Genomic DNA, 27,450 nt, shown 5'->3' with positions numbered 1-27,450 from the left:
GCAAAGAACCCAGATAAAGAAGCTTCTCTGTCTCCAAGCCTATCAAGACTGACGGACGTACTCAGATAAGCACCAAAGGACCAAAAGTGCACGCGCAGAGAGGAAAAGTTCAGAAGTTCAGTCATGAGGAAGACCACAATCTTCAGCCTCAGGAACACCGAGAGACCCCCGTACGACCACCACAGCAAACCACGCGTGCCCAGAAGGGCGTGGACTTATTTAGCATGAGAGGTGAGGACAGGCAGGGCTAGGAGTTGAATATGCATGGAAAAGTTGTGTAATGTATTGCATATGGATCATCATTGGGAATAAAGGTGTGGGTCAGACTGAGGCTCGGGGCACAAGTTTTGGAGAGCTATCTCACTTGTGCCGGGCGCTGACATACATACCCACTTCATAACTACCCCAGGTTGTGGAGTCTATTTATTTATTCCGCATATCGCTTCAGTGGGAGACACATCCCGAAACCTGGGAGTGGCTGCACGGGGTGCCCATGGTGGGGAAAGAGCAGAGGGGGAGAGCAAGGCTCCAGTGTGTCCTGACAGGGCCTGACTCTGTCCCCTGGGGCTGGGGGAGCTGTCCCAGGGCAGGGAGGGCCAGGGCTGGCAGGGGCTGCTCAGGGATGGGTTTGGCCCATGTCCTCAAAGCAGCAATTGCCCAAGCAGCTGCGTTGGCCCCGGGCTCTCCTCCCGGCCTGCTGGGCTTTGTTGGGTGGCACAGCCTGTCCCAAGGGGTGGCAAGGTGCCTGCAGGCCCCAGCTCTGGGGGAAACAGAGAACGTCCCGGCCGTATGCACCATGCTGCCAGCTCAGCAGTGCAACACAGCACGGGCTCACGCTCCCACAGACGTTATCACTGAAACAGGAATATTTGCCCCAGATCCAGTGCACCTCCCAAGAGTTGTCTGTCCCCAGGATGTGCGCAGGTCCTGCATGATAGGCACAGTGGTGACACTGTTCACTGTGCCCCTTGTGCTGATAGGCTGCTATCTTGGCATTCGGAAGCTGTACGAGAGCAGATGGTCAGTTGTTAATTTTTCTCCACAGTTTTCTTGTAACTCTGCTCATAGCATTGGTAGCCTGACTCATAGTCATGCTGCACTGGAGTTGTGGCCAGTCCGTGGCTGTCCAAAGAACTCTGCTGAGGGTTCTGCTGCTGCCCAGTGCTTTCATTGGCCTCTTAATTGCTGGGCCTTGTCCTGGGGGGCCCGCTGGGGCTGCAGCCAGTGTTGGCTCCCACTGAGGCTGCCTGGCCAAAAGCAGCCCCGGGGGCACAGGGCACAGGCAGAGCAAGTTCTCAACAGTATTTGGGCAACACAGCTCAGGACAGGACAGTGCTTATTTAGTAGCTCATGTCAACTTTCATGGTGACAGTGATGCTACCGGACAAGCAAATTTGCTGCAGTTCAGTGTTCAAAGAAATCCAACCTGATGAAGGTTTCGCTTTGGCCTTGAGGCTTTGCTCTTTGTGTGAGCCCTGTTCTGGATTGATTCCCACTCAGTCTTGGGGCCAGTTTTGGGTGAAGGCTCATCCCAGCCCTGACCCTTGGCAGTTCTGGGCTCAAAGGGACCACCAAGGCTGCACTGCACGTGACTGGGGTTCAGGGCTCCATTATCAAAGGGCTTTGAGAAGTTTAAATTACTGTATTTTTACTATTTGGTTTTCTTTATGGCATTCATTCACTTTTTTTACGCTTAGTTTAAAAAAAAACCCAACTTCTTTTCCAGTGCTTTTCAGTTATTTGATATAGTGAATAATGGCATAATTATCCCATGGCTGAATGAGAAAATTGTAAGTACTACAAAATGAAATAATATTTACACACTCATGTCTTTCACATGAAACTTATGTTGGTTTGATGTGACCAACAGAAGAGTTTTGCTCTGCTTTTAATTCAAACAAGAAGCAGAGCTGGAACCTGTTGAGAAGAGTCTCTTCACTTCATAGCTAAAGCAAACTGCCAGCGTTCTTTTTTCCAGCTCTGGACAGGAAGATAAAAATCTCTCAGCAGAAAATACTCGAGTGAAGTAACTGATATAAATTAGGGACTTGTCTGTTTGCTCCCTAAGCCCTGAGTTCCTCAGAGCTGCAGCTCCCTGCTCTCTCTGCAGACAGAGGCTGGCTGTGGATGACAGTCACGTGTCTGGCCTGGTGCACACCAGGTGCACACACGAGCTGAGGGATCATCCCTGCACGCCCCATCCTGGAAGAACCGAGGTCATTGATGAATCTTGATGTAAATTAAGGGCCTGGAGACCAGCTCCTTTAAAAAGGCCTTTATTAGGTGATCAGCTCTGGGTGGGGGCCCGAGGGGTCGCGCACACCGTCGCTGCTCCCTTCGGTGACGCAGAGGAGGAGGTGAACAGTTGTGCTTCACAGCAGAACTGGGGCTTCCGTCCTCGAAGGCGTGCCTAGGAAGACAATTAGTGGCTCGTAGACTAGGGTCCTCATCTCGGTCCGGCTACTTTTAGGTGGTGGTAACCTCCAGAACTCGATTGATGGCATGGGAGGACTCTTCCCACTAGGTTTAGTCACTTGGTTCCTCGAGTTTCCACGTTAGTTTGGTGTTTTTAGGCCCTTTTGGTGGATTCTGTTCTGCTTTACCTCATTTGCATATTGCCGAGGTTGTTTCTGGCCGCCATTTTGGGAGCAGCAAAGGCAATGCCCGAGGGACTGAATGAGGGTAACAATAAAGGGATTCAACAAGGGGTAACAGGGGGGTATTATGCAACACCAGTGAACATAGGGGAGCATATAACAACCAGGGGGGTATTACAACAAGGGTACAGTTAGAAGGGACATGGGGAGACATATAGAAGCAGCAAACAGGGGGGGTGTATTACAACCAGGGCACAACTGGAATGAGCAGGGAGAGACATCCACAGTGGGAGACATAACAAGGGGGGGTACAATTGGAATGAACATGGGGGCACAACAAATATGTAACTTTTACTGAATTCATTCATAACAAATCTGACACGGTTTTATGGCATGGCAGCAAAAGAAGGCAAAAGAAAGGCTACAATTGGTACCATTCCAACCACTTGACATTTTGCCATGTGTAATGGAGATAGGAACTACAAGTTTCCTATTCATGCACAATTTGCTGTCTGAGAGCACTCCGTTCTCAAATCACAGGGGCTTGCAGGTCTGTGTCTGAGATGACTTTAAAAACAAAAACAACCTTTATGTGCAACACCTGTGTATCAAAGCTTCACAATACAAATCACAAGCTGATTTCTGCTGTTAAGTGCATGAAAAAAAAACCCAAAAAGCAAAAGCAAAACTGTGACCAAATAAAACAGGCAAACACAACAACCACCAAGAAAACAACAAAACCAACACAAACATCCCCACAAATCCAGAAAAAGATAAAAATCAGGTGAAGGAAGCAGAGATCCAAGAGCAACAAATGGGCAGAGGAACTACAGGAAGGACAGATCATAAGAAAGGAGGGATAAGAAGTGGCTATGGCATCAAACTAGCCAGGGGATCTGAGATACTGTTCTCACCCTTCCAAAAACAATCTGACATAAAAATGAACAGAAAATAAATTATGATGACTGTGATAATGGGAGTCTGCATGTTTAGCTTTAATATATCCATTGTGTCCGAGTTGTGTTTTCCTTGTTAAGTCACATCATCTGGCAAGGGTTTGTTTCTGTGCAAAGAAAAACACTGCAGTGGAAAAGGAGGCCGGCTGGGAAAACATTAAAAGCAAGAGCTAAGAATAAAGTACCTTTTTTTAATATGTTGTTTGGTTGGTTTGCTGGTTGTTCATGGGTTTTTTGTCTGTCTTTGAAAGCAGCCCCTCGGATGTTAATGCACGCAACAAGTCCTTTGTAAAGGGCTGTCTTTGCAAAAAACCTGCCAGTTCTGTGATGCAAGACAGAAACAGCTTCCCTTGGGCTACACCCAGGATGTCATAAATAAATTCACTTTCAAAGGTGAAGTTCTGAATGGTTAATTATTACAGTAAGTTTTTTTTGATTCTTAATGAATATAATGAGTTGTTATACAATTAATGTGATAAGTTATTACGTTGAATGTACAGTTGTTTAAGTGTATGCATATGGCTACTAAACAGAGAAAGGGGGGTAGTAATAAGGTGCAAGAGTAAGAATCTTCTAGAAAAGTGACATCATAGGGCGATGACAGCAACTGGAACTACGATTGGGAAACGAGCCACCCAATAAGTTTGCTGTGTTCCAAAATGATTGGTCAGGACTGCACCATCTTATAGAGCGATCAGCGACCAAGAAAAGGATGGTTGGCAAGAGGATCCAAAGCGCACCAATCGAGCACCCCCAAGAGACTTTAAAAAATCCCTGGGTGCAGAGCAGCCGGGCTCTTTCGAGGGCACCTCGTGTCCGCAGGAGCACCTTGTCACACAGCGCTGTTAGAGCTACCTCTGGCTTGTGGCGCAGGCCCCAGGCTTACCCTGAGGCCTCGGCCTCTGTTGTTCTAAGTTTTAATAAACAGGCACATTTTTTATAAAAGTCATCAGCCTCCTTTTAATTTCATTTTGCCTGTTTACCACAAGGAGGCCCAGCAGCTCCTTGCTGAGGGCCCATTACATGCAAGAACTGGCACTCAGAATATTAAATCAATTAAAAAGAAAAGGATGGGGGAAGGCAGCAGTGAGGTAGCCTCAAAGGTTCAACTCTGCACTCTGCATTTGTCACCAACATTAGCCAAGTTCCTGTGCTTGTTTTCCTGGAGAATTTGTAGTCAACAGAGCTTCAACGCCTTTGACCAGATCACTTTAAGAGCAGCTCAGCTCTGGGTCAGTCTCAATGACCGAGCACGGACTGGGGTCCAGCCAACAAAAGAACATTAGCTGCAGACCACCCACCCAGCTTTTCTTATTAATGAGCACAAAGCCTTTATTTTAGTTATTTATTTATTAAACAGAGGGATGTTGGGAGGGTTTTTGCACCATCAGGCCGAGGCACAAGGCTCTGCATCCTCCCAAGGAACAGAGCCAGCCCCCTTGAGTGCCAGAAGGCGCGGCCTCACTTGTAGCCCCCGTGCCTCCTGTGCCCCAGGGCACGGCCCTGGCTGTAAATGTCTTGGGCTGCAGCACAGGGCCAGGGCGGAGCTCAGCAGCGTTATCAGAGCCCAGGGCCGCGGCCCTTCCCTGCCGGGGCCCTCGCCTGGCCCGGCCCAGCCCTGGCCCAGCCCGGCCCGGCCCGGCCTGAGTAGCCCGGAATGGCCCCAGGGGATGGGCTCGGCCCGGCCCCTGTGCCCACAGCCTTTTGGGCCCACGGGTTTGCAAGAGGCTTTCTCCCAGCTTTGCAAAACCTTGGCCAAGTGTCCCTTTGCTGTGCTGAGAAGAGTAAAAAAACCCCTCACATTTAGCCTGATGCACATCTCATGAGGGATCCCGGCACACCTTAAGAGAGGCCAGAAATACTCCTGTGTGCCTCATGAGGCATCCCTGTGTCATGAATGAATTCAGTAAAAGTTACATATTTGTTGTGCCCCCATGTTCATTCCAATTGTACCCCCCTTGTTATTTCTCCCACTGTGGATGCCTCTCCCTGTTCATTCCAGTTGTACCCTGGTTGTAATACACCCCCTGTTTGCTGCTTCTATATGCCTCCCCATGTCCCTTCCAACTGTACCCTTGTTGTAATACCCCCCTGGTTGTTATATGCTTCCCCATGTTCACTAAGGTTGTATAATACCCCCCTGTTACCCCTTGTTGAATCCCTTTATTGTTACCCTCATTCAGTCCCTCGGGTATTGCCTCCGCTGCTCCCAAAATGGCGGCCAGAAACAGCCTCGGCAATATGCAAATGAGGTAAAGCAGAACAGAATCCACCAAAAGGGCCTGGAAACACCAAACCAACGTGGAAACTCGAGGAACCAAGTGACTAAACCTAGTGGGAAGAGTCCTCCCATGCCATCAATCGAGTTCTGGAGGTCACCACCACCTGAAAGTAGCCGACCGAGATGAGGACCCTAGTCTACGAGCCACTAATTGTCTTCCTAGGCACGCCCTCGAGGACGGAAGCCCCAGTTCTGCTGTGAAGCATAACTGTTCACCTCCTCCTCTGCGTCACCGAAGGGAGCAGCGACGGTGTGTGTGACCCCTCGGGCCCCCACCCAGAGCTGATTACCTAATAAAGGCCTTTTCAAAGGAGCTGGTCTCCTGGCCCTTAATTTACAACACCTGCACACCACAGCAGAGACCCCAAAATATCCCTGTGTGCCTCATGAAGTCCAGGCCCAGATGATCCCACTGGAGGAAATGTGCCCTCAGCCCTGGGACGCTCAGGATGGGCTCCCCCAGCCCCTCGGAGCCCCGCTGCTGCTCACAGCAGCCCCTGCCTGGCTCCTGCCTGCCTTCACCGTGGGCATCCACAGCTGCTCCTGGGCACGGAGCTCAGCCAGTGCTGGTGCCGGTTGGGCTTTGCTGGTGGTACCACCCAGACATATCTACGACAACTCTATTTTTTTATTTGAACATAAAATGTGGGCCAAGCCCTGCCCTGGCAGACGAGGCCTGCCCACCTTTAGTCGTAGTTGGGGAACAGGACCAGGGGGCTCAGGGGTGGAGGGTCTCGTTGTGGAGGGGTGAGTTTGGGGAAGGGCTCAAGAGGGTGCTGCAGCTGCGGCAGGGCAGATGGGGACAGAAGTGAAGAGCTGGGAAGACGGGTCAAGTTCTCTTTGCCGGAGTTGTTAGGCTTGTCTTCTGAAGATGGGCAGGAGCACCTTTGGAGAGAGGAGTGGCTGAGGCCCCCAGCTGCCAGTGGCACACTGGGACCCTCCTGCACAGCAGGGCCCAGAGCTGGCAAGCCTCCCCAGCCTGGCTGGAGCTGCTGGCACACCTGGGCCCAGCTGGACAGCTGCCCCTCAAGGCCCCGGCGAGCAGGGGACGGCTCTGGGCAGGCTCCCTGGCCAGGAGCGGGCCCCAGCGCACGACTGCCTTTCAAGGGCAACCTCATCCCTGCTCTTTCTCCTCCCCACCTTGCCTTGCCTCTGCCTGTGCCCCTGGGGCTGGTCTTGGCCAGGCAGCCTCAGTGGGAGCCAGCACTGGCTGCAGCCCCAGCGGGCCCCCCAGGACAAGGCCCAGCAATTAAGAGGCCAATGAAAGCACTGGGCAGCAGCAGAACCCTCAGCAGAGTTCTTTGGACAACCACAGACTGGCCACAACTCCACTGCAGCCTCACTGGGAATGTTCCCTGACTAACAGCAGCCATTAAAGGAAGCTGTTTGAGGTCGAGATCAGCAAAACACTCACCATTTTCTCTTCCAGGAATACCAGACTCCAGCAGAGCATATCATCAGGCAAAGTGCTGCGCCAACCACAATGGCCATCAACTTAACCAAAAAAGGTGTTCCCCAGCAGAAAACTCTTCTCATGCTTTTCCAGGTCTTGCCAGCATGTGTTGAGGTGCCGGCTGCATCTGTGGGAGCAATGGGGAGCGTGAGCCCGTGCTGTGCTCCACTGCTGAGCTGGCAGCACTGTGCAGACGGACAAGAGGTCCTTGGTCTCTGTTTCCCCCAGAGCTGGGGCCTGCAGGCACATTGCCGCCCCTTGGCACAGGACTGCCCAGTACTCAAACCCCTGAGCCTGCATGCCATAATTCCTCTGTGCTGTGCTGTCCTGCTCCAAGCAATACTTGTCAAAGGGTGGATAAAGACAAGGAAATAGGATTTTGGAGCCGCTCCAGGGCCCTCCCTCCTGCAAACAGCTGCCTCTCTGCATCAACCCAGAGACCAGAAAATTGCAGGGGATCTCAGGCCCGTGGTGCAGTTTGGGCTCCCTGTCAGCTGCTGCCAAATGCCTTCCTGCAGAAGCTGGAGAGAAGCTGCAGCCAGGCTAGGCTGGGAAACAGCCCTGCAGGCCGTGAAAGCAGCAGCGGGGCAGCCAGGCTGCCATGGATCCCTTCCCACTGTGCCGGGCACGGTGTGTCCAGATGTGCAGAGAACGCCCCCAGCTGCTTAGTCCCAGGGGAAGGCTGAGGGAAATGCACCCACCACGGCGTCTCTCCACATCCCTCAATGTCTTCTCCATGTGTTTGGATGCCTCCAGGGACTTACTGTCTCCTGTAGGTTTGTTCTTCCCTCTCGGAGGACCTTAAGAGATGTGTTTGCATTTCAGAGGGATGGATCTCACAAACCAGGGCTCAGCCTGTGGGGTCAGCAGGGACACACTACTCACCCCTGCGATGGGAGCTTGGCTTGTGTGCAGCAACCCGGAAAGGAGCCTGAAAAGTCTTCCCTGCAGACACACCTGTAACTCAACAGGCACAGGAGCTTCTGTCACCTGCTTCCTGCCAGGTTGCCAATGATTATTCTCTTAGGAACATTGACAGCATACCTGCAGGAGGCTTAAGAGGCTGGAAATCTGCATGGAGCCAAGCTGCTGGAGAAGCCTTCCTAGCATGCTCATCTAGAAGGGAGCACAGATGAGAACCATTTCCTGGTGTGCTGGGATCCCCCTGTGCCTTTGGGAACTGGGCACAGCAAGGGGGTCGGGTATGGCCGTGGGAGCCTCATGTGAATGGCCATGGCCAAAGCTGCACAGGGGCCTGGGGAGCTCTGGGCTGGCTCCTGGTCACTCTCCACACTTTTGGTAGGCCCTGTGCAACATCCCTGGGAGGGCGGCTGGAGCAGCCCAGGGCCCTGGGGCTCTCTCCCTCCCACACAGGAGACCCTCACTAAATCCTTGGGGAAAACTGCAGCAGGCAGTGCTACAACTATGCCTCTCAACCTCCATCCCTCCTTCTGCTGGGAAACTCCCCCAACCCGAGGGGAAATAGCCACTCCCTCTCAGGACACACTGGAGCCTTGCTCCTGCCCTCTGCCCTTTCCCCACCATGGGCACCCTGTGCAGTCTCTCCGGGGTTTTGGGATGTGTCTCCCACCGAGGGACCCAGCAGGACTGCTCAGTACCCGAGTACCCTGAGCCTGCTCGGGATCATTCCTCTGGGCTGTGCCGATCTTGTCCGGGCTGTGCCCGCACTGCCAAGCAGCAGAGAGGGCAGCTCAAGCCTCAGCAGGGCTCAGGCCCAGAGACACAGCAATTACCTCCAGTGACTGTGCCTGGCATCGCCTCCCTTCCTGCAGCAGAGGCTGCCAATGAGCCACTGCTTCCTCCGGGAAACTCAGCCTTCAGCACAGCCTCTCTGTCCATCTCTGGAGAAGGGAAAAGGGACAGCTGGATCAGGTGGGCCTGTACCCAACAAGAAAATGGCATCTTCAGAAGGCAATGCTTGTCAAAGACATTAATAAGGTTCAGGAAGTCATCCAAGCTTTGGAACCAGGGCAGGGCCCTGCCTTTTCCAAACCACCACCCCTCCTGTTCTTCCTGGGGACTGGGAAATTGCAGGGGATCTCAGGGTGTGCATGGCCCATGGTGCAGTTTGGGCTCCCTGTCAGCTGCTGCCAAATGCCTTCCTGCAGAGGCTGGGGAGAAGCTGTAGCCAGGCCAGGCTGGGAAACAGCCCTGCAGGCCGTGAAACAGCAGTGGGGCAGCCAGGCTGCCATGCATCCCTTCCCGCTGTGCCGGGCACGGTGTGTCCAGATGTGCAGAGAACGCCCCCGGCTGCTGAGTCCCAGGGGAAGGCTGAGGGAAATGCACCCACCACGGCATCTCTCCACATCACTCAGTGTCTTCTCCATGTGTTTGGATGCCTCCAGGGACTTACTGTCTCCTGTAGATTTGTGCCTCCCTCTTGGAGGAGCTCAAGAGATGTATTTGCATTTCCCCCGGAATGGATCCCACAAAACCAGGGCTGAGCCTGTGGAGTCAGCAGGGACACACTACTCACCCCTGCGATGGGAGCTTGGCTTGTGTGCAGCAACCCGGAAAGGAGCCTGAAAAGTCTTCCCTGCAGACACACCTGTAACTCAACAGGCACAGGAGCTTCTGTCACCTGCTTCCTGCCAGGTTGCCAATGATTATTCTCTTAGGAACATTGACAGCATACCTGCAGGAGGCTTAAGAGGCTGGAAATCTGCATGGAGCCAAGCTGCTGGAGAAGCCTTCCTAGCATGCTCATCTAGAAGGGAGCACAGATGAGAACCATTTCCTGGTGTGCCTTTGGGAACAGGGCACGGCAAGGGGGTCGGGTATGGCCGTGGGAGCCTCATGTGAATGGCCATGGCCAAAGCTGCACAGGGGCCTGGGGAGCTCTGGGCTGGCTCCTGGTCGCTCTCCACACTTTTGGTAGGCCCTGTGCAATATCCCTGGGAGGGCGGCTGGAGCAGCCCAGCCCCACGGTGGCTCTCTCCCTCCCACAGAGGAAACCCTCCCTCAAGCCCAGGGGAAAACCATCCCCCAGCGCTTCCCGGCGAGCAGGGAGCGCTGTCCCGGGAAAGGGGAGCCAGTCTGCCGGCTCACCTGCTCCCTGCACTTGCAGCGGAGCAGCCTGGGCAGCCCTGGCAGGCAGGGCCACGGCCAGGAGGAGCGGGAGGAAGAGGCGCAGAGCAAGGGCCATGGTGCCTTGCCCTCTGCCAGTCCTGCAGCTCTTGCTGCCACCGCTGTCCTGACACTGCTGTCCCAATGTCAGCACCACTGCTGCCACCGCCGCTGCTGCCGCAACAGTTGTGCTCAAGGACTGACTGCTCGGTCCTTGTGGTGCTGTGCAACCACGGGGCTCTGGCACCTCTGTGACCTCAGAGCCTGCTGTGACCTCAGCCTGCTGTGACCCCAGAGCCTGCTGTGACCTCATGGCATTGGCTGTACCCCCAGAGTGTAACCCCATCTGTACAAACGGACTGCCCTGATTGGAAATGTTTTGCTTGATCCAAGGGCCATTGCTCAGCAAAACCTGCTGCTGGTATTGCTGGTCAGGCTGTGTCCCTGGGGATGTTCTTGATGGCTTCCCTCTTTTCCTGGGCATGCCACTGGAGGAGCTCCAGGCCCAGATGATCTCACTGAAAGAAATGTGCCCTCAGCCCAGGGATGCTCAGCATGGGCTCCCCCAGCCCCTCGGGGCCCCGCCGCTGCTCACAGCAGCCCCTGCCTGGTTCCTGCCTGCCCTCACCGTGGGCATCCACGGCTGCTCCTGGGCACAGAGCTCAGCCAGTGCTGGTGCCGGCTGGGCTTTGCTGGTGGTGCCACCCGGACACGGGGGTGACGGCTCCATCTCCTTATTGCAAGAGAAGAGCTGATTTGGGAAGCTCTCAGTCGAGGTTTTCTTGAGCACTTCCAAATAATTTCCTGGCAGAAATAGAAGGCCAAACTTGCCCTTATCACAAAGAAACAGGGTGTTCCCCAACAGCAACCCGTTCTGTGACATAGCCACTCCCTCTCAGGACATACAGGAGCCAGTCAGGGCCTCACATGACTTCAAATGACCCTAAATAACCTCAAGTGACTCCACTCAGGGCATCAGGTGACCTCAGGTGTCACCAAATGACCTCAAGTGACCCCAAATGACCTCAAGTCACCCCGGTCAGGAACGCAGATGACCTCAAGTGACGCAAAATGACCTCTAGTGACCCCAGGCAGGGCCGCAGATGACCTCAAATGTCCCCAAATGATCTGAAGTGACTCCAGTCTGGCCATCATGTGACCTCAAATGACCCCAAAGGACCTCAAGTGACCCCAAATGACAACGAGTGACCCCACTCAGGGCCTCAGATGACCTCAAATTACACCAAATGATATCAAACGGCCCGAGTCAGGGCCTGAGATGACCACAAGTGGTCCTAAATTACCTCAAGTGGCCCCGATCAGGGCCTCAGATGACCTCAAGTGTCTCCGGTCAGGGCCTCAAGTGACCCCGGTCAGGGCCTCAGATGACATCAAGTCATCCCAAATGACCTCTAGTGACCCTAGTCAGGGCTTCACATGACTTCAAATGATCCTAAATAACATCAAGTGCCTCCACTCAGGTCAACATGATGACCTCAAATTACACCAAATGACCTCAAATGGCCCGAGTCAGGGCCTCAGGTGACATCAAGTGACCCTGGTCAGGACCTCAGATGACCTTAAGTGACGCAAATGACCTCAAGTGACCCCAAATGTCCCCAAGTGACCCTAGTCAGAGCCTCAGATGACTTCAAGTGGCCACAAATTATCTCAAGTGACCCGGTCAGGGCCTCAGATGCATTCAAGAGACCCCAAATGACCTCAAGTGACCCCGGTCAGGGCCTCAGATGATCTCAAGCGACCCAAAATGACCTCAAGTGACTCCGGTCAGGGCTTCAGATGACCTCAAGTGAACCAAAATAACCACAAATGACCCTGGTTAGGGCCTCAGATGACCTCAAATGACCCTGGTCAGGGCATTAGGTGGCCTCAAGTGACCCTACTCAGGGCCTCACTTGTACTCAATTTACCATTGTCAGGGCTGCAGATGACCTCAAGTGATCACGGTGGGAGCCTCAGGTGACAACACATGACCCCAAATGATCACAATTGACCCCAGTCAGGGCCTCAGCTGACCGCATGTTCGCCCAAATATCCTCAAGTGACCCCTGTCAGGGCCTCACATGACTTCAAATGACCCTAAATAACGTCAAATGACTCCAATCAGGGCCTCAGATGACAACAAATTATACCAAATAACCTCAAATAAACCTGGTCAGAGCCTCAGGTGACCTCAAGTGACCCCGGTCAGGGCCTCAGATGTCTTCATGTGACCCCACATGACTCAAGCGACTCCGGAGAGGGCCTCTCATGACGTCAATTGACCCTAAATGACACCAAGCGACTCTGGTTAGGGCCTCAGATGACCGCATGTTTGCAAAAATGACCTCAAGTGACGCCGGTCAGAGCCTCAGATGACTTCAAGTGACCCCAAATGACCTCAAGTGACCCCGGTCGGGGCCTCAGATGACCTCATGTGACCCCAAATGACCTCAAGTGACCCCGGTCGGGGCCTCAGATGACCTCATGTGACCCAAAATTACCTCAAGTGACCCCGGTCAGGGCCTCAGATGACCTCACGTAACACCAAATGACCTCAAGTGACTATGGTCATGGCCTCAGATGATCTCAAGTGACTCTAGATGACCTCAAGTTTTCTCGGTCAGGAACTCAGATGACCTCAAGTGATGTCAAATGACCTCTAGTTACCCCAGGAAGGGCCTCAGATGACCTCATGTGACCCCAAATGATATCAACTGACCTCAGTCTGGGCGTCAGGTGATCTCAAGTGACAGCAAATGACCTCAAGTGACCCCAAATGACGAGTGAGTCCACTCAGGGCCTCAGATGACCTCAAATAAAACCAAATGAATTCAAATGGCCCCAGTCAGAGCCTCAGGTGACCTCAAGTGACCCAAAAGACCTCAAGTGACCCAAAAGACCTCAAGTGACCCCAAATGACATCAAGAGACCCTGGTCAACGGCACAGATGACCTCATGTGACCCCAAATGACCCCAAGTGATACCCGGTCGAGGCCTCAGATGACCTCAAATAACACTCAATGACCTCAAGGGACCCCACTCTGAGCCTTAGATGACCTCAAGTTATCCCAAATGACCTCAAGTGACCCCAGTCAGGGCCTCAGGTGACCTCATGTTTCCCCAAATGACTTCAAGTGATTCCGGTCAGGGCCTCAGATGACTTCAAGGGACCCCAAATGACCTCAAGTGACCGCAGTCAGGGCCTCAGATGACCTCAAGTGACGCCAAATGACCTCAAGTGACACCGATCCGAGCCTCAGATGATCTCAAGTGACCCCGGTCAGGGCCTCAAGTGACCCCGGTCAGGGCCTCAGATCACCCCAAGTGATCCCAAAGGACCTCTAATGACCCCAATCAGGGCCCCTCATGACTTCCAATGACCCAAAATAATGTCACGTGAGTCCACTCAGGGCATCAGGTGACCTCAAGTGACCACAAATGACCTCAAGTGACCCCAGACAGGGCCTCAGATGACCACAAGTGATACCAAATGACCTCAAGTGACCCCAAATGACCTCATGTGACTCCAGTCAGAGCCTCAGATGACCTCATCTGATCCCAAATAACCCCAAGTGACAGCCGGTGAGGGCCTCAGATGACCTCAAGTGATCCAAAATGACCTCCAGTGACCCCAGACGTGGCCTCAGATGACCTCATGTTTCCGCAAATGACCTCAAGCGATTCCAGTCAGGGCCTCAGATGACTTCAAGTGACCCCAAATGACCTCAAGTGACCGTGGTCAGGGTTTAAGATGTCCTGAAGTGATCCCAAATGACTTCACTGACCCCAGGTAGGGCCTCACATGATCTCATGTTTTCCCAAATGACCTCAAGTGACTCCGGTCAGGGTTTCAGATGACGTCAAGTGACCCAAAATGACCACAAATGACCCTGGTCAGGACCTCTGGTGACTTCAAGTGACCATGTTCAGGGCCTCAGATGACCTCAAGTGACCCAAAATGGCCACAATTGACCCTGGTTAGGGCCTCAGATGACCTCAAATGACCCTGGTCAGAGCCTCGGGTGACGTCAAGTGACCATGGTCAGGGCCTCACATGACGTCAATTGGCGCGGGTCAGGACCTCAGATGAACTGATCACTGTGAGAACCTCAGGTGACCTCAAATGACCCCAAATGATATCAAGTGATCCCAGTCAGGGCCTCAGGTGACCTCAAGTGACCCAAAATGACCTCAAGTGACCCCGGTCAAGGCCTCAGGTGACCTGAAGTGGCCCCAAATGACCTCAGGTCATCTCAGTCAGGGGCTCAGATGACACCTAGTGAACCCAAATGACCTCAAGTGACACCAGTCAGGGCTTCAGGTGACCTCAAGTGACCCAAAATGACCTCAAGTTATCCCGGGCCGGGCCGCAAGTGACATCATGTGACCACAAATGACATCAAGTGTCCCCGGTCAGGGCCTCAGATGACCTCAAGGGACCCCAAATGATCTCAGGTGACTATGGTCAGGGCCTCAGATGACCTCACGTGACCCCAAATGACCTCAACTGATGCCAGTCGGGGCCACAGGTGACCTCAAGTGACCCCAAATGACCGCAAGTGATCCTAGTCATGGCCTCAGATGACCTGAAGTGGCCCAAAATCACCACCTGTGACACCAGTCAGGGCCTCAGGTGACCTCAAGTGGCCCCAAATGACCTCAAGTCATCTCAGTCAGGGCCTCAGATGACACCTAGTGAACACAAATTACCTCAAGTGACCCCGGTCAATGCTTCAGGTGACCTCAAGTGATCCAAAATGACCTCAAGTGACCCTGGTCCGGGCCGCAAGTGACATCATGTGACCAGAAACAACATCAAGTGTCCCCGGTCAGGGCCGCAGATGACCTCAAGTGACCCCAAATGATCTCAGGTGACCATGGTCAGGGCCTCAGATGACCTCACGTGACCCCAAATTACCTCAAGTGATGCCAGTCAGGGCCACAGGTGACCTCAAGTGACCCCAAATGACCTCAAGTGATCTTAGTCAGGGCCTCAGATGACCTGAAGTGGCCCAAAATCACCACCTGTGACACCAGTCAGAGCCTCAGATGACTACAAGTGACCCAAAATGACCTCAAGTGACCCCAGTCAGGGCCTCAGATGACCAAAATTGACCCCAAAATTACCTCAAGGCACCCGAGTCATGGCCTGAGGTGGCCGCAAGTGACCCTAAATGACCTCAAGTGACCCCGGACAGGGCCTCAGGTGACCTCATGTGATTCTGGGCAGCACCTCAGATGGCCTGAAATGACCCCAAATGAATTCAAGTGACTCCACTCAGGGCCTTCAGATGTCCTCAAGTGACCCCAAATGACCTCAAGTGACATAAGTCACGGCCTGAGGTGATCTCAAGTAACCCAGAATGACCACAAGTGACGCTGGTCAAGGCCTCAGGTGACCTCAACTGACCCCAAATGACCTCAAGTGACCCAGCCAAGGGCTCAGGGGACCTCAAGTGACCACAAATGACCTCAACCGACCCCAGTCAAGGCCCAAGGTGAACTCAAGTGACCCCAAAACACCGCAAGTGTCTCCGGACAAGGCCTCAGATGACCTCAAGTGACCCAAAATGACCTAAAGTGGCCCCAGTCAAGGCCTCAGGTGACCTCAAGTGACCCCAAATGACCTCAAGTCATCTCAGTCAGGGCCTCAGTTGACACCTAGTGAACCCAAATGACCTCAAGTGACCCCGGTCAAGTCTTCAGGTGACCTCAAGTGACCCAAAATTACCTCAAGTGACCCCGGTCCGGGCCGCAAGTGACATCTCGTGACCACAAATGACATCAAGTGGCCCCAGTCAGGGCCTCAGATGACCTCACGTGACCCCAAATGACCTCAAGTGATCCTAGTCATGGCCTCAGATGACCTGAAGTGGCCCAAAATCACCACCTGTGACACCAGTCAGGGCCTCAGATGACCTCACGTGACCCCAAATGACCTCAAGTGACACCAGTCAGGGCCACAGGTGACCTCAAGTGACCCCAAATGACCTCAAGTGATCCTAGTCAGTGCCTCAGATGACCTGAAGTGGCCCAAAATCTGCACCTGTGACACCAGTCAGGGCCTCAGATGACTTCAAGTGACCCAAAATGACCTCAAGTGACCCCAGTCAGGGCCTCAGATGACCTCATATGTCCCCAAAATTACCTCAAGGCACCCGAGTCATGGCCTCAGGTGGCCGCAAGTGACCCTAAATGACCTCAAGTGACCCCGGTCAAGGCTACAGGTGACCTCAAATGTCCCAAAATCATCTCAAGTGACCCCGGTCTGGGTCTCAGGTGACCTCATGTGACCCCAAATGACCTCAAGTGATGCCAGTCAGGGCCACAGGTGACCTCAAGTGAACCCAAATGACCTCAAGTGATCCTAGTCAGGGCCTCAGATGACCTGAAGTGGCCCAAAATCAGCACCTGTGACACCAATCAGGGCCTCAGATGACTTAAAGTGACCCCAAATGACCTCAAGTGACCCCGATCAAGGCTACAGGTGACCTCAAATGTCCCAAAATTATCTCAAGTGACCCCGGTTTGGGTCTCAGGTGACCTCAAGTGACACCAAATGACCTCTGGTGATTCCGGTCACGGATGGAGATGACCTCAAATGACTCTAAATTACCTCAAGTGATGCTGGACAGGGCCTCAGGTGACCTCGAGTGATTCCGGGCAGCACCTCAGATGGCCTGAAATGACCCCAAATGACTTCAAGTGACTCTGCTCAGGGCCTTCAGATGTCCTCAAGTGACCCCAAATGACCTCAAGTGACCGAAGTCAGGGCCTGAGGTGACCTCAAGTAACCCAAAATGACCTCAAGTGACCCTGGTCAAGGCCCAAGGTGACCTCAAGTGAGCCCAAATGACCTCAAGTGACCCCGGTCAAGTCTTCAGGTGACCTCAAGTGACCCCAAATGACCTCAAGTCATCTCAGTCAGGGCCTCAGGTGACACCTAGTGAACCCAAAATGACCTCAAGTGACCCTGGCCCGGGCCGCAAGTGACATCATGTGACCACAAATGACATCAAGTGTCCCCGGTCAGGGCCGCATATGACCTCAAGTGGCCCCAAATGACCTCAAGTGACCATGGTCAGGGCCTCAGGTGACCTCAAGTGACCCCAAATGTCCTCAAGTGACCGTGCTCAGGGCCTCAGGTGACAACAATGCCCCCAAATAGCCTCAAGGGACCCCAGTCAAGGACTCAGGTGACCGCAAGTGACCCAAAATGGCCTCAAGTGACCCTGGTCACGGCCTCAGATGGCCTCAATTGACCACAAATGACCTCCAGTGACCTTGGACAGGTCCACAGTTGACATCAAGTGGCCCCAAATGACCTCAAGTGATCATGGTCAGGGTCGCAGATGACCTCAAGTGACCCTAGTCAGAGCCTCAGATGACCTCAAGTGACCCCAAATGACCGCAAGTGAACCCAGTCACGTCCTCAGGTTACCTCAAGTGACTCCAAATGACCTCAAGTGACCCCGGTCAAGGCCCCAAGTGACCTCCAGCGACCCCAAATGACCTCAAGTGATCCCGGTGAGGTCCTCAGTTGACCTCAAGTGACCCTAAATGATCTCACAGGACCCCAGTCCGGGCCTCAGGTGACCTCAAGTGACCCCAAATGACCTTAAGTGTCCCCACTCAAGGCCTCAGGTGACCTCAAGTGACTGCAAATGACCTCAAGTGACCCCAGTCAGGGACTCAGGTTACCGCAAGTGACCCAAAATGCCCTCAAGTGATTCCGTTAAGGGCCGCAGATGAACTCAAATGACCCTAAATGAGCTCAAGTGAAGCCGGTCAGGGCCGCAGGTGACCTGAAGTGACCCCAAATGACTTCAAGTGACCCCGGTCAGGGCCTTCAGATGTCCTCAAGTTACCCCACATGACCTCAAGTAACCCCACTCAGGGCCTGAGATGACTTCAAGTGATGCAAACTGACCACAAGTGACGCTGGTCAGGGCCTCAGGTGAACTCAAGTGACCCCAAGTGACCTCAAGTGACCCCAGTCAGGGCCTCACTTTACCGCAAGTGATCGCAAATGACCTCAAGTGTCTCCGCTCCGGGCCTCAGATGACCTGAGGTCGGCACAAATGATCTCAAATGACCGCAGTCCGTACCTCAGAAGACCTCATGTGACCCCAAATGACCCCAGTAAAGGCCTCAGATGACACCAAGAGATCCCAAATTACCTCAAGTAACCCCAATAGAGGCCCCAGGTGACCTCAAGCGACCCCAAATGACCTCAAGTTTTCATGGTCAGGGCCTCAGATGACCTCAAGTGGCCCAAAATGACATCAAGCGATCATGGTCAGGGTCGCAAATGACATCAAGTGACCCAAAATTACCTCAAGTGACCCCAGTGAGGGGCTCGGGTGACCTCAAATGACCCAAAATGACTTCAAGTGACCCTGGTCCAGGTGTCAGATGACACCAAGAGATCCCAAATTACCTCAAGTGACCCTGGTCAAGGTCTCAGCTGACCGCAAGTGACTCCAAATGGCCTCCAGTGACCCCAGTCAGGAACTCAGGTGACCTCAATAGACCCTGAATGGCGTCAAGTGACCCCAGTCAGGGCCTCAGATGACCAGATGAGACCCCAAATGGCCTCAAGTGTCCCCAGTCAAGGCGTCAGGTGACCTCAAGTGACCCCAAATGACCTCAAGTGACCCCGGTCAAGGCCCCAGGTGACCTCAAGTGACCCCAAATGGTCTCAAGGGACCTGGGTCGGGGCCTCAGGTGACCTCAAGAGACCGTAAATGACCTCAAGTGACCCCAGTCAGAGACTCAGGACACCTTGAGAGCCTCCAAATGGCCTCAAGTGACCCCAGTCAGGGCCTCAGGTGACCTCAAGTGACACCAAATAACCGCAAGTGAACCCAGTCAAGGCCTCAGGTTACCTCAGGTCTCCCAAAATGACCTCAAGTGACCATGGTCAGGGCCTCAGTTGACCTCAAGTGACCCCACTCAGTGCCACAGGTCACCTCAAGTGAGCCCAAATGACCTCAAGTGACCCCAGTCATGTCCTCAGATGAGATGAAGTGCCCAAAAATCTCCTCAAGGGACCAGAATCAGGGCCTCACATGAACTCAAGCGATCCAAAATGACCTCAAGTGATCCCAGTCAGGGCCTCAGGTGACCTCGACTGACCGCGGTCTGGGCCTCAGATGACCTCAAGTGACCCCAAATGACCTCCAGTGACCCTGATGAGGGCCTCAGAGGACCTGAAGTGACCCCAAATGACCTCAAGTGACCCCAGTCAAGGCCTCAGATGACCTCAAGTGACCCCAAATGACCGCTAGGGATCCGAGTCAGGGCTTCAGGTGACCTAAACTGACCCAAAAAGACTTCAAGTGACCGCAGTCAGGGCCACAGGTGACCTCAATAGACCCCAAATGACCTCAAGTCTCCCCGGTCATGGCCTCAGATGACCTGAAGTGACTCCAAATGACCTCAGGTGACCTGTGTCACGGCCAGGGCCTCAGGTCGCCTCAAGGGCAACAAATGACTTCAAGTGACCCCGGCCAGGGCCTCAGTTGACTTCAAGTGACCCCAAATGGCCTCAAGGGACCCGAGTCAGGGCTCTGGTGACCTCAACTGACCCCAAATGACCTCAAATGACCCCAGTCAGGGGCTCAGGTTATCGCAAATGACCCAAAAAGGCCTCAAGTGACCATGGTCAGGGCCTCAGATGACCTCATATGTCCCCAGATGACCTCAAACAACCCCGTTAAGGGCTCAGACGACCTCAAGTGACTGCAGTCTGGGCCTCAAATGACCTGAAGTGACTCCAAATGACTTCAAGTGACCCTGCTCAGTGACGCAGGTGACCTCCAGTGACCCCAGTCATGCACTCAGATGACCTGAAGTGACCCAAAATGACCTCAATCGACCCTGGTCAGGGTCTCAGGTGAGCTCAAGTGACCCCAAATGACCTCAAGTGATTCCAGTCAGAGCCGCGGGTGACCTCAAGTAACCCAAAATGACCTCAAGTCACCCCGTCAAAGCCCCAGGAGACCTCAAGCATCCCAAAATGACCTCGAGTGACCCCAGTCAGGGCCTCAGATGACCTCAAGTGACCCCAAATGACCTCAAGTGATCCCAGTCAGGTCCTCAGATGACCTCAAGTGGCACCAAATGACCTCAAGTTACCCCAGTGAGGGGCTCAGGAGACCTCAAGTGACCACAAATGACCTCAAGTTATCATGGTCAGGGCCTCAGGTGACCTCAAGTGACCCCAAATGATCTCAAATGGCCACAGTCAGGGTCTCAGGTGACGACAAGTAACCCCAAATGATGTCAAATTACTCCTGTCAAGGTCTCACATGACCTCAAGTGACCGAAAATGACCGCAAGTCTCCCAAGTCAAGGCTCAAAGGGACCTCACGTGACCCCAAATTACCTCAAGTGACCCCATTCAGGGCCTCAGGTGACCTCAAGTGACCACAAATGACCTCAAGTGACCCCAGTCTCAGGCCCAGGTGACCTCAAGTGACCCCAAATGCCCTCAATCGAACCCAGTCAGGGACTCAGGTGACATCAAGTGACCCAAAATGAACTCAAGTGACCCCAGTCAAGGCTTCAGATGACCTCAAGCGACCCCAAATGACCTCAAGTGATCCCAGTGAGGTCCTCAGGTGACCTCATGTGACCCCTAATGACATCAAGTGACCTCAATCAGAGTCTCAGATGACATCTAGTGATCCCAGTCATGTCCTCAGATGACCTCAAGTTACCCCAAATGACCTCAAGTGACCTCGATCAGAGTCTCAGATGACATCTAGTGATCGCAGTCAGGGCCTCCGGTGACCTCAAGGGATGTAAAATGACCTGAAGTGAACATGATCAAGGCTCAGATGACCACCAGTCACCCCAAATGACCTCAAATGACCATAGTCAGGGCCTCTGGTGAAATCAAGTGAACCCAAATGACCTCAAGTGACCTGTTCTTCTTTGCCCACCTTTCCTTTTTGCAGCCCCAAGGTGGTCGGCAGGGCTCGGCTGGGGCTGGTGGAAGTGCTGCCACCTTGTGGCCAGAGTGCAGCACTGCAGCCCTCTACCAAGGTCCTTTCGCGGCGGCCATCTTGGGAGTGTCTCGGCCGGGACGCTTTTGACCTTCTCAAAATGGCGGGAAAAAAAAAAAAAAAAAAAAAAAAAAGAGGCAAGAAATTCACCTCAGGTGACCTCAAGTGACCTCTCTCAGGGCATCAGGTGACCTGAGGCTGATCTCAGGCAGCCACCGTCCTGCAGCAGTCTGCAAGCTTCGCACACAAGCCCTCTTCTTCGCAGCTTTGTTCTTCGCCTCTTGCAACCTACTGCGATCTCCGGCTTCCGGTGGCGAAGAAGCGGCTACTTCGCGCACAGATCACTGGAGCGGCAGCGGTGCGCTCCGAAGCGCCGCTTCTGCCAAAAGACACTGGGAAGCGGCACTTACTTTCGGCCAGCTCCGCAGCTGCGTATTCTGCCTCTCTAGTCTCCTACATCTTAGCGAAAAGCTTTTCCACTGCATTTTGCAAGGAGAAACTGTGCCCTGGCAGCACACTTTTGCCTGTCTTGCCCCTGTTGTTCAGCGTCCTGTGAGTTTGTCACTGATTAAATAATCCCTAAGCCTTTCAGCAAACTTGCGGAATATCTCGCCTTATCTCTACTTCTATTTGTTTTCTCACTGTTTTCCATCTTTCTCTGTGTTCCTCCGCACAGGCTGAGCAATAAATTTCTTATTTTCTTTCCTATCTGGCTTTACCTATCTTTCTCTGAATGGGATCGTTTTGAACCAAGTCATGTGCAGTTAAATACTTGTAGCAGCAAGAGTGCTAATTTCAGAAAACGTCTCTCTTTTGGGGCTTTTATTCCCTGAAGAGATAAAAGATGTGCCTTCAAATCCTCCCGGGTGAAAAATAGCTTGTGAATATCTTTTAAAAATTTCTGTGCAGGTTGTTTGCACACATTTAATGCTATCGTCATTGCTTTGGCAAATTTGACAGAAGTGCAGCATTGTGTGTTTTGCAGCTTCTAGGCAGGGGTTTCTAGGCCTTGAGAGTGGGCTTTGTCTCACCTAAATTTAGACATAAGGATTTCATCTAGCTATCCTAAATAATCAATAAAAATATGCATACCTGCAGAGAACAGGAGGTGAGATTTTTCTTCCAATGTGGCTTTCAAAGGCGTATCTATATGTGAAAGAGATTCTAGTCAGAATTTTGCTCGGTAGAGTCCATGCAGTTGATCTTTTGATTCTGTAGTATATCGCCCCAGGAGCTTGAAGGGCTCTCCACGCTACAGTGCCTACCAGACTTCTCAATTCTTCCAATCCTTGAGTTGAATGCCAGCAGAAAAAAAGATTTCTCCAGGTGACTTTTACTAAAAGGATCAATGTTAGGTGGAGTAAAGCAAATCCTTTTCTGCCCTTTTCATAGAAAGGGAGCCTAAAGATGAAATGCATTTGCTTAGGTCAGAGAAATCATACTCTTTGTCAATGGCATTAATTGCCCAGTATTGAAAGCAGAAAGAAGCAAAAAAGGAAGTCAAGAAATGCGCAAAGCAGTCAGCAGAACTTCAAGCAAAGCAGTGAAAAAAATTTGCTTGACATGTAAGATGAATCCGAGATCTACATCTAGAGTCCTTAATAATGTTTTTCATTCCCATTTAAAATATGAAAGAGGATAAAATGATGATCTAAAGAATTCATGGCATTTAGTTAGAATCTTTCTTTAGAGACATGTACCCTGTGAAAACATGTTTAGCCACCCATTAACATTCCCATCAGCAATTTTTGCATTTTTAGTCCCCTTTACACTCTATCATTTCATACTTATTGGTTCATTTTGGGGTTTTTTGCTAATATTTGCATAAGCTTTTTTTTTGGAACGTTGGGAAAAAAATTCAGAAATGGTTCAATTGGCTGCTCTGTCATTTAATATTAGAAAGCATATATGGTTTTGTTTCTTGAAGAAAAATGCTCTCAATCAAAGAGTATTCCCATTATATTTCTCGACTATTTTTCCTACCATCGAGCAAAGACAATTTTCTATTCTTTCCAGAATCCCAGAACCACTCATAATTTATCAAACAGAGCTTCTCATCAGACTTCTAAGAGCAACACGCTCCTATGTTTATTTCTGACTTCTTGCTTGAAAGGCACTTACCCCACTATTAGAATCGAGACTCGGGGGGAAAAAAAATAAAAAATAAAAAAATAAAAAAATAAAATCTCCTCATCTAGTTGTTTTTCCTGGTGAATTAATTTGTTGCTCTGATATAGATTGTTACAGATACTGGTTTCCACTCTTCGTCAAAAAAGTCAAAATATTTAGGACAAAAAATTCCACAAACCCAAAACCACAGACACCAAGAAACAAAACTGAAAAGCTCAAACTCACAAACTACCAAAGAAACAGTTCCTTCGGTTGCCACTTTTTCACTTTTCTTCCACTATACAAAGGTAGCTCTTGGCAGTTGAAGGATTAGAAAGTATCCAAGTCTATTTGAAACCATATTGCTTCTGAAATTCTTTTGGCCTGATTATTGTTTCTAATATGATTTTTTCTTCTAAGTAAGTAGCAGCGATTTCTTCTATGAGTTAAAATTGAAAATATTATTTTTCATTATTGCTATGGTTTTAAGCAACTTAAGATGGTTTGGTTACAGGAATAAAAGGCTCCTTTTTATAGATGCCTCTATGTATATGTGTCTGTGCATGATTGTACAAATCAGGTCCGTTTCTTTTCGTTAGTTTAGTTTGTTTAATAGACTTTTCCTATTCTCCAAATTTCACTGGTATGCTTTGATAATCACTTTTCAAACACCCTGCTGAAGAAGCAAGCCTCCCAATCAATTCCTAACCTTTTACTTTTGAAAAGTAGATTTTCATGGAGTCGAAATATCCAAGATCACTATTTAAATTAAGTTTAAAATGAGCTTCCCGCTCAATCGATTTCTGCCAGAAGAGGACAAAAAATTGTAGGGACATGCAGCAGCCCAGCCTCTGCTCTGTTCTTTTCAGTTATCAGCCCTTGAAGAAATTGTCATTTCTACCTGAATTTCTAGTGTGCGCTTTGCATGGATGTTGCATATGCTGTAGTTGCAGATTTCTAAGAATGGCTATTTTCTTCTTTGGCAAGCTATAAATGATGGACATGGCACCATATATGCTCCACACATTTTTTTCCCAACAAATGGCTTGAAATGACACTATGGTTCATCCATTTGAGAAACTTGCAAGTACTAATCCAGAAGGCTTGATAGGAAGTTTGATACACTGCTGCTTCGTGAAGTGCTTCCTGTGAAAACTGCTGCAGTTCGATTTTTTGCAATGAATGTGCACTTCCAGCTTTTCTGATAATATTTCTACTTGACAAAGGCACTGCAATATGATCTTGAACAAATAGACAGGACACGGTTGCACGATTACCTTTGTCTTAAAACCAGCTTGCAATTTCATTTCTTGCTCCTAGGGTAAATTTAGGACTTGTCCATTCAAAAGTAAGTGTCTGTCATTTAATTCAGTGACCTTTTATTACATGCCACTAACAAACAAAGCCTTTCTTGGATATTTTGATGGGTCTGAGGAATCAATAGCTATTGACTTCACTGTATTCGTAGTAATTATGTTTCCGGTCTCAACCTCCAGAAATTAACAACCAATCAAGTTCTTTCTTCAGTTGAAATCTGCTTGATCAAGCCGTGTTTTTACTAAGAACATTTTAGACTTTTCTACTTTGATCAAATCACGTCATGGTAAGGTATTCAGTTGTAGGTTTGGAATGGGTTTCTCACCACCTGGTTGCCTATATTCCAGTTCTCACATTCCTCTTGTAAAGCAAATGAGCTTCGGTAAATTTCCAGAATCAATTTCTTATCATTTTAGCACTCTAGAAACAATTTTTATGATCTTAAATTCAACTCTGTTGCTATAAGAATGATAGTTGTAAAAATGTAGACTATGATAGAAGAAAATCTGTTTTCCAGGTGATACCTACAATTGCCCTCTACTGATTGCTGTGATCTAGAAAACCGAAATAGAATTCTGGTAGCTGATACTTGTAAAGCAAGGTGTTGGTTTGAATGAGAGTTTTTCAGTATTTGAACGACTCTAGAGTTAAAGAATTTGAAAAATTAAATGTAGAGAGATTTCTTGAAAAAAATGCCTTAATAAAAAAAGCATGTCGTAGATGTGTACTAAACATGCCATAGATGTCTTCCCGCAAAACCTGATCTGTCATTGATGTAATTGTTCTTTTGCTGCCATAACACTTGGGGAAAAAAATTGCACGCAAGCAACCTAAGTTGGACTCATTCTCTATTGTAAAATACTTCATAAGATATTACATAGTCCTGGGAACAAAATGAAATAAAGCCGTTATACCCTCTAGGAATGGGAAAATATGTTCCAAATATTTTTTTCCTCAGTTTTCTTCTTTTTTTTTTTTTTTTTTCCTCCCACAGCCTCTGAAACGTGGGAAGGCATTCCATTCTGGAATTCCATTCTGGAATGCCTTCAACAGCTGAACCCAGCATAGTATTTTTATTACAGGCTCTTGCCCCTTACATGCTTCCTTGCGGTTTTGTAATATAGATCACAGTCATTAGAGGTTTTTTTATCTCTTTTTCCAGAGAAAATTTTAAAGGACTAATTAACCCCTAAAAGTCATCATTTCTCTGGTGTCTGAAAGATTTTTTAAAAAGTTGTTTTGGTTTGTTTTTTTTAATATTGCAGCATTCCTAATGGCTTTGGACCCAGTACAAGTAGAAGTTCCAAATCAATCTTATCGTAAAGAGACTGTTAAAGCTAATGAACTGCCAGTTTTGGTATTTGTATGTTTCTAAATCCTTTTAACTTCAAAGTAGCCTTCCTGAATCCTCAGTTGGATCAGAAAGCATTGTGTTGATGTAACACACCCAGTAAAATTGCTTCTGCAAATTCACCTTTATTGTATAGGATTGTACTTCAAGAAATCTCTTTTCATTCAAACATTAAAAGTATAGATTAGACATCATATGTGACCCTTTCATCTTTCTGAACTGTATTTCCTTGTGTGAGTTTCTCAGTTGCTTCAAATAAGGACAGATCTTTTTCAATTCACATAGCATGTTATCTGAAGATCTCCTGCCTGTTTTCTTCACTGGCTTGAATGGGAAGATATGAATGTTATCTTTTAGTGTCTCGCTATCTGAATGTTCTCTTTTCTAGGCTACTTTTACCTACCAGTGTGTTTATATCTATTAGGACAAATTTCTGCTTGAAAGAACATATCATATAAGCTCATTACTAAAATGGCCAAAAAGAATGCATAAGACCAAGATGTAGTGTTGCTGGAGGCAGAAATACTGAAATCCTCCAGCCTCCTTTTTAGTACCTTGTATTCCAAAATCAGTGCACAGTCTTGTCCATTACGATCCAGCTGTCAGCCAGCTGAGTAGCTGAGTTTCTAGCAACAGGGTGACATTAGTAGGGCTCACGTGATGCTGCACCCAGAAATCCTCAGTGTGCAGGTCTAGCATACAGTAATTCCATGCAGTTGGACAATGCCAGTGCTAACTTTGGATCACCAGAAGAGTAGAACTATAGAGCTATAAAGGAGCGGTCTCTGGATGAAGTGGCCCGAAAGAAGACAGCAGGAATCACATCTGTGTGTTTGTCCAAAGAATTGAAATGCCATTTCCGGAAAAAGATCTTCAAAAGGCTCTAGCTTTTTCTGCAGATCATTTCTAAACGATATGCATTCCATGGAGAGTTTCACTGAGCATCTGAAATACAGCTGCATTGAAGTAGATTGAATCAAGGTTGGGCAGCAGAGATAGCAAGGTTTTCAGGAATACATGACATCCAAGTCCTGCAGAAATTTATACCTTTTTAATGTTCAGATGCTTTCTAAAATCATGGCTGATCATTTAGCTACCTAATATTTTTAGACATTTTTAGAAATATATTTTTAGAAATATATTTTTACAAATGTATTTTTAGAAATACAAAGGCACTCTTAAACTGTGAGAGAAAACTCATCTCTTTTATTGCTTGAATATTTTTCTTAGTTTATTTCCTGTTTTCCAATTCATTTCTACAAATGCTATATTTCCAAGTTAAGA

The 27,450-nt window shown here is 50.0% G+C and overlaps 1 protein-coding gene and 1 long non-coding RNA gene across 3 annotated transcripts; both read right to left on the bottom strand.

The window, feature by feature from the left end:
• Positions 1–2,240: 2,240 nt before the first annotated feature.
• Positions 2,241–3,828, bottom strand: LOC128796784 (uncharacterized). The gene is made up of 2 exons (XR_008433894.1): positions 3,739–3,828; positions 2,241–2,672 (listed from the first exon to the last, which is right to left on the bottom strand). It is a non-coding gene; the product is annotated as an uncharacterized LOC128796784 (long non-coding RNA).
• A 2,638-nt stretch (positions 3,829–6,466) lies between these two features.
• Positions 6,467–10,604, bottom strand: LOC128796717 (uncharacterized). Of its 2 annotated transcripts, XM_053958625.1 has the most exons (9): positions 10,357–10,603; positions 9,944–10,015; positions 9,785–9,856; positions 9,042–9,149; positions 8,332–8,403; positions 8,173–8,244; positions 7,989–8,087; positions 7,249–7,414; positions 6,467–6,719 (listed from the first exon to the last, which is right to left on the bottom strand). In XM_053958625.1, the coding sequence occupies exons 1-9, from the start codon at positions 10,451–10,453 to the stop codon at positions 6,521–6,523; spliced, it is 957 nt and encodes a 318-aa protein (XP_053814600.1). In that variant the 5' UTR covers positions 10,454–10,603; the 3' UTR covers positions 6,467–6,520. The 2 variants fall into 2 exon arrangements, with proteins under 2 accessions (XP_053814600.1, XP_053814601.1); XM_053958626.1 differs by lacking the exon at positions 9,785–9,856 and having other exon boundaries at positions 10,357–10,604.
• Between the last annotated feature and the right edge of the window lie 16,846 nt (positions 10,605–27,450).

Source organism: Vidua chalybeata, chromosome 17, assembly GCF_026979565.1.
Source record: "Vidua chalybeata isolate OUT-0048 chromosome 17, bVidCha1 merged haplotype, whole genome shotgun sequence".
NCBI lineage: Eukaryota > Metazoa > Chordata > Aves > Passeriformes > Viduidae > Vidua > Vidua chalybeata.
The sequence above is the reverse complement of the archived record's forward strand: the minus strand, read 5'-3'. Positions and strand labels throughout refer to the sequence as shown.

What these genes read in the sequence shown, in the direction of transcription:
- LOC128796717 (XM_053958625.1), bottom strand. Translation starts at nt 10,453, where the DNA reads ATGGCCCTTGCTCTGCGCCTCTTCCTCCCGCTCCTCCTGGCCGTGGCC. An exon ending in GCCAAGCTCCCATCGCAGGG is followed by an intron (nt 9,150 to 9,784) that starts GTGAGTAGTGTG and finishes TCCCTTCTCCAG; the next exon opens with AGATGGACAGAGAGGCTGTG. An exon ending in GGATGTGGAGAGACGCCGTG is followed by an intron (nt 7,415 to 7,988) that starts GTGGGTGCATTT and finishes TTGCTCCCACAG; the next exon opens with ATGCAGCCGGCACCTCAACA.